Source organism: Plectropomus leopardus, chromosome 23 (assembly GCF_026936395.1).
Source record: "Plectropomus leopardus strain MGB_pleo_1.0 chromosome 23, ASM2693639v1, whole genome shotgun sequence".
Lineage (NCBI taxonomy): Eukaryota > Metazoa > Chordata > Actinopteri > Perciformes > Serranidae > Plectropomus > Plectropomus leopardus.
In genome coordinates, this window is record NC_142198.1 from 1 (window position 1) to 6,740 (window position 6,740).

General features: G+C 35.2%; 1 protein-coding gene across 1 annotated transcript; it reads left to right on the top strand.

The window, feature by feature from the left end:
• The first annotated feature begins 3,203 nt into the window (after positions 1-3,203).
• si:ch211-76m11.7 (uncharacterized) lies at positions 3,204-6,174 on the top strand. Its single transcript, XM_088073941.1, has 6 exons — positions 3,204-3,347; positions 4,138-4,216; positions 4,352-4,417; positions 4,672-4,791; positions 4,908-5,108; positions 5,661-6,174. Exons 1-6 carry the CDS (start codon positions 3,345-3,347, stop codon positions 5,924-5,926), a joined length of 735 nt encoding a protein of 244 aa, XP_087930067.1. The 5' UTR covers positions 3,204-3,344; the 3' UTR covers positions 5,927-6,174.
• Positions 6,175-6,740: the final 566 nt, after the last annotated feature.

The window sequence follows — 6,740 nt, forward strand, 5'->3', positions numbered from 1 at the left end:
AGTGAGCTACTGAGCTATTGAGCGCCTTTAACATACTAGAAGCATATTTTAACACTGAGGTGTAGCAGATGTGGAGGCTCTATTTATTTTTGTAAGGTTAGGGACTGTTCGTTATTTATGAGGGGGGAGGAGTGCTGCAAAACTGGTAAGGCAGAGAATTTAAATGCCAAAGAAATCATCTTGTTTTTAAAATATTAAATTTGATGTTATTTATTTTAAATTAATTTAATATTAAAACTAACAGCATAATGATTTTTTTTACTTTAAATAATAATGGAGCTGTAACTGGAGCGTTGTAGTATATAAAACAAAACAGCTCCTTATAAACTATTAAATGTAGTAGTATTTATAAACAAATACAATTAGAAGAAACAATATCAGAGAAATTTACATCATGAAAAAAGGGGATGTAAGGGGATGTCTATTTAAAATGGTTTCTCTTCCTCAAAATCAGGTGGGTCTTATAGGTCAAATAATCAGTTTACCTACAATGTGGTTTTACCTGCATGAGAGATAAAGTGTGTTGTGCTTTCTCCACAGTGATCCTGCCATTCTTGTTTTGCTGTGGGCCTTCAGCACCTTGAGTTCTGTCACACAGCTGTCTGTACACTTGCTGCGGGGGAGTTCAAACACACTATTTTGACTGTTAATATATTTTTACATTTTGTTGCCATGGCATTATTATTTATTAATTTATTTTTGCATTTTTTCCATTTTTGTAATATACTATTGTATGATGTTTTCATTTTATACCATACTAGGACTTTTTGTAAGTATGTATGTTTGACTTACTATACTGTGGTGATTTTTTTGTTTGTTTTTGCATTAATGAGGCATACTTTAATATGACATTTAATCTTTTCCGTTTTTTTATGAGACTTTTTGCCCTGTATGGTTTATTTTTGCATGACTTTTTTCAGTTTTTTGTGGCATACTTTAACTTTTTTTTCTCTATTTTTAATGCCACTTTAGTCTGACTTTTATTTTTGCTTTTATAACACTTTACAAAGAGTATTTTTATTGTTAAAGGTTTTTTTTCTGATTTTGGTGACATACCTTTGCATGCTAATGACGTACTTTACCATGACCTTTTTAATTTTTTTTTTTTTAATTTTTTTTTTTTTTACATTTTTTGACATCCTATATGATGACTTCCATTGATTTTTAAAATAGGCTATGTATGATTTCTTTCCCATTTTTACACATTTACATTTGATAATGTTTCTATTACATATGGATGGTGGTCAGCCAGGTAGCTTCTGGCTGACCACCATCACCACCACCACCAACTTATGACCCAGGGCTTTTGACTGCTCTGGGTTATAAGGTAGAAGAAGAAGTTCAAACAATGTTAAAAAAATGGTAACACTTTATTTTAAGGTACACCTATTCACCATTAATTAGCTGCTTATTAACATGCAAGTTAGCAACATATTGGCTCTTAATTAGTCATTATTAAGTACTTATTAATGCCTTGTTCTGCATGGCCTTATTATACAACCAATAAGCCATTAACTAAGTCTTCCCTCAATAACCTCAGAATTATTGCTTATTAGTACTAAGCAAGGAAGTTGTTGTATATGAATTACGATCTCAATATGCTTTGCTTAGTATGGATTTAATAAGGTGGTAGTACCCCAAGAATAGTTATTCTCCCTTAATACCACTTAATGAATATGGTCTGTTCTTACATAACAAAACACAAAACTACAAACAGACACAGCAGATACTCATAGCCTGAATATAAGAGTGTATTTGACCTGAAACAACAAATCTCAAAAGCAAAGTAGGGTGAAGAACATCCCCTATATGAGAGGAGGAATGGAATAAAACCCCCAAACAAATGAAATCTGCTGTATCTTTGAAGAGTTTTAATAAAAAAACAAAAAATGGATACTGAGTAAATTAGCACAGTGTCTGTTTAAAAAAGTTAAGTTCTTTTAAGAAATTAGCACAGTGTCTGTTTAAAAAAGTTAAGTTCTTCTGAGACAATTTGGAACCACCAAAAACCTAAAAATCCACAAGGCCTTTGTACTACATTGGACTCTTCGCAACCCAGCACTTATGCAATTACACATACTTAATAAATAAATAAATAAAGTCGACTGATATTCAGAATTCTTCCCATATAACTCATGTCTCGTAAGCATTGGCTCTTATGGTTTGATGGCTTTTGTTATTATACAATGTAAAACCACGCACCTGTAGATGTAATGCATCCACGTATGCAGTCGAAGGTGCGATTTCTCAAATATGGAGCCACTTCGGATGGACCTCGATACCGTTTTCCCTTTGTGACAGGAATCTCGGCAAATCCTGATGATTATTTCCAAAGGTTAATTTATAAAAATAAAAACCCATGATACTGTACTGATTTCACTCAATAAAAATGTAACATGTAAGATGAAGAGGGGGACATCCTTGTGTATGTACAAGTTTAAAGTCAAGCTGATTGAATAATAATAAATAGGTGAACAATATGACCAGGAATGTGATCTAAAACTGTTAAAAAAAGGCATTTTTCATTTCAGATGTTGTATATTTGTGGAAACATGAGCAGCCCTATCTCTAGCTACCAAATAAACAGTAGCTTACTTAAAAATTTTAATTTACAGCTGTGTGTGATTTGTATTGTGACTTTGTAGTGACTTATATATATTTTGTGTGTACACTACTCATAGGTTCTGTATTAAAAACATTCTCATAAAATATAGGATTTGGCACTGAATTCTAGCAGATCTTGGATAGCTGCATGCTGCACACTCCCCTATGCTTACACACAGAAAATTAATAAATAAGGCACACATCTAGTTGTTCTACTCACCATGCTGCCTCCTTTTTGTCGTAGAGCCGTTTCAACTTCATAACATGAGAGCAAGAGCGGCATTTCATCCATTTTCGAAGTAGGCCTTCTCTCATTAACCATCTGGTGAACTTGTAGTTTTCTTTGGGGCACTGTCTAAAATGTATTCGACTCAAAAATTCGTAACCCAACATCTTCTTCTCATAATTTCTTTTTTTTTAATCTTATACCATGGCGATTTTTTTCTTTTTACTATGGATATATACAGTCTATGGTTTCAACCTCGCAGTCCTGCTTCAAAAAAGGCGCAAAGTGACCCACTTTGTAGAGTAATGACTGACATAAGAATCTACCAATCCGTAGCCGTGCTACTCCGATGTGTTGCTCTCATCCAATCATTGCCTGTTACTCTGTCGTCATGTGACATCCTCATCCAATCATCCAAAGGGATCCACCAGTCACGTTAAAGATCCGGAGAAGGTGGCTATTTGACGTGTCGTTCATAGCTTGGAGAGTGAAGAGGGAAATTCGTGTAACAAAAATGGTAAGTGAAGCGCTAGCCTGTTAATTGAAAGTCTCCCTGAGTTTTGTAAGCACATCATAAAACCTGTCCCGGGCCGTTTACATAGTTAAAGAGTATTAAACCCTCCCGTTTATCTGCAGTGGCTAATTAGCTAGCTAATGTAATGTTAAGCTAGCTGAGTGCAGGTGCGTAATGCTTTAACTTAGTCCAGAGATGGGGACTCGAGTCACCGTGACTTGGACTCGAGTCACTATTTTGATGACTTTTGACTTGACCTGACAAAAAATAACACCGCAGCTGAATTTCTCACAGGCACGGCATCAGCTCAGTCGTTTTTTTCCCCGGACTTTTTATGCATTTATTTTGAAAGGACCGCTGGAGAGAGAGGGAGGGGGAGAGAGAGCGAGAGGGGGGACAGAATATAAAATATCAAATTATTATCTCAAACTATTTGGTATGAGTGCAGACTGAGAATGGTGTTGTCATGATAGATTTTCTCTTCTCTTCTTCTCTATTCTAATATATTGTCTACACTTTATTTAGATTAGATTCTGCGGGTGAAATTGCAATAATAACGTGACTTAGACTTGACTTGACTTGACTTGACTTGACGTGCCCAAAGAAAAATTATTTGGAACTTACTTGAGACTTGCACATGGTCCCATCTCTGGTATGAACCACATTTTATAATGAAAAATAAATTATGCACTATGCAGTCATTGAACAAGAAGAGCTTTTGAATCTTGTGTAGATTATTATTAAGTTACATTTTGCCGGTTATAGTGACATTAATTTATTTATATTTTTACAGCCTAAGGCAAAGAAGAAAATGTCCCTAAAAGTCCCTAAAGATGACTCGATGACAGAGGAGACCAAAAATGATCTGGATGGTAAATTTTTCTGTGTTAACTTTCAAGGAACTGTAATACTTAAATAATTATCTTGTCCAAATGTGTTTAAATGTTTAAAGTCATCTATTCAAATGTTATATGTATACATTTTGTTGTCCCTATGCCATTCTGTAGGTCCTGAAGATAAAGGAGATAAAGGCTCTGCTCCAAGTTGCAGCAGCATAAGCAGCATTGGATCAGGTAATGATTTCTCATTTTCTAGCAGTGTATCTTTGTTGTCTAAACTGAGTTTCATTTCTTGCGTGATTTTTCCGCCTGAGATTAAAGTTGTTGGCAGATTTTGTCAGTATACCTGTGTGCTTACAAATCAAATTAAGGAAAACACCATATCTGGTCCACTACCTTTGTTGCATGCATGTCATTCTCTCTCTGTCTCACTCATTTAATACTGTCAAACCATAATCTTTTTTGTATCCTGCTCTCTTGTTTTTAAGGATCAATTTCCAAAGTGGAGTTCCTAGAAGCCAGGATCCAATGGCAAGAAAAAATAATAAAGGATCTTGAGCAAGAGCGCAATTTCTTGCGTGAGCAAATCATGGGAAAGAAGAGATCATGTGAGTGATTTGGGGGCAACTTGTATCTGCAAAATATAATGTAATTGTAATGAACAGTGTGATATATTTTCATAACAATCTGATCTTTGTCTCATCTATCCTCTATTTGATCAAAGCTCAACCTAAAGTATTTACTTTGGAGGACGACAACGAGGATGATGATGGCAACATGGATGAAGATGTCGTCATTCCCCAATCTTCTCCAGACATCAGTGAGTCCTCGGACAGTGATATTGTCATCCAAAGAAGGAAGAAACGTCGGACACAGCCACCTGCATCTGCAACTGTGGCTGTGCCTGGAAAAGCTCATGTAAGAGGTAAGAATGGCATAACTTGAACCACCTGCCCTGTGAGCACCAAGTGGTCATGAAAAATAAGTATTAATCAAAGCGTTGGAAGAGCTGTTATAAATATGTCCTGAAGTAATTATGAGGCAAAAATACAGATCTTCAGTTCTAGATTCTGAATATACTAGGAATCTGATGATAAATAAAAATTAAATGTCTAAAGTCAAAAATATGGCTTTCATCCAGAATAAAGCTCCATTTTATTTTGCAGCATTCACACTAATTATTATCCAACATCAAATGTATTGCTAGAAAGATTTGTCTCTCAGAATTAAACATAATTCGGAACCATAAGAATTACCAACTAAACAGATCTTACAGAGTATCATTTTTGTATTGGATTCTGAACCACATATTGTGCGTGAAATCATATCAGGAGATGAGCAGATTCTTCAGTTCCTAGAATATGCTTCATACTTTTATCAAAAGAGAAGTGACCAGTTTGAGCAATTTCAGCTGACCTTAAGCCGTGGTTTGTGCTCATTTCTCGTGTTCTTTGTTTTTGTTTTATATATTTTTCAGTGAAAGGGCCAGCTGAGGTTATCAGCAGATATAAAAAAGTCTTGAAAAGCTTAAGCAAAGTCCGCACCATGACTGAAGCCTTCAGAATCAATGGCATGGACCGGGGAACCATCAAGATGACTGCTGCAATTGCAGAGCTCAACATTGTGGATCCTGTAACCTTCAACAACCTGAAGTATGATCCTGCAACTGAGACCCTGCAGTCCTTTGCTAAGAGGACTGCAGGGTCGCAGTCGCACATAACCTCTGAGAAAAGGCTATTATGAGAAGAAGAGCATTATAGAGGACATGAAGGCCAAAGGTCAACTCCTCCCCTTGTTGATGAAATATTAAGACTTAAGTGAGCTTCTTTGTTCAGTTAAAATTCTGTTGTATTAGAAAAGTGAAATACAGTATTTGTGCACAGGGAAATAAATCACCTGATGCAGTAATTATAGAGCAAGTTTAGGCTGTGGAAGTGCAATGTTTGTACAGTTCAGTACATTTGTTCTAACCTTTGACAAGTCATGTTGAGCTGTGCAGGTTTTATATTTTTTAGATTTCAATTTTTTGTATTTTTGTACTTCATATTGTGCAGTGTTTTTCAACAATAGAGTACCTGTATTATCATACAGTATGACCTGCTTATACATTTGATACCATATTGTATGACATATTTACATACACTGATACAGTTGTCAGCGTTTGAAATTTCAGGAATACCCCATTACCTGTTTGAGCAGTATTTATTGTCAGCCTTGGGAAAACCTGAACCAGTGGTTTAATAAATGAGGTATTTGTACTTGTGCTGTCTTTGTTATTCTACCACTGAATGAGAGGGAACCTATAGATAGATCCATTTTTCAAAGGTGTAACCCATTACTTGTTTATTGCAGTAGTTATGTGCTATAACATATTAACTAATTGTGAAAAGGAGGCAACTTTAGATTAGGGAACATGTGTTGGTTAATAAGTGTTCAACTATTAGTGAATTAGTAATGATCAAGATGTCACTTTAGTATGGGGAACATATTCTAAGTAACAAAGACTTAATTTAGAGTTATTTGGACACTATTAATATTTGTAGTTTTGTGTTTTGTT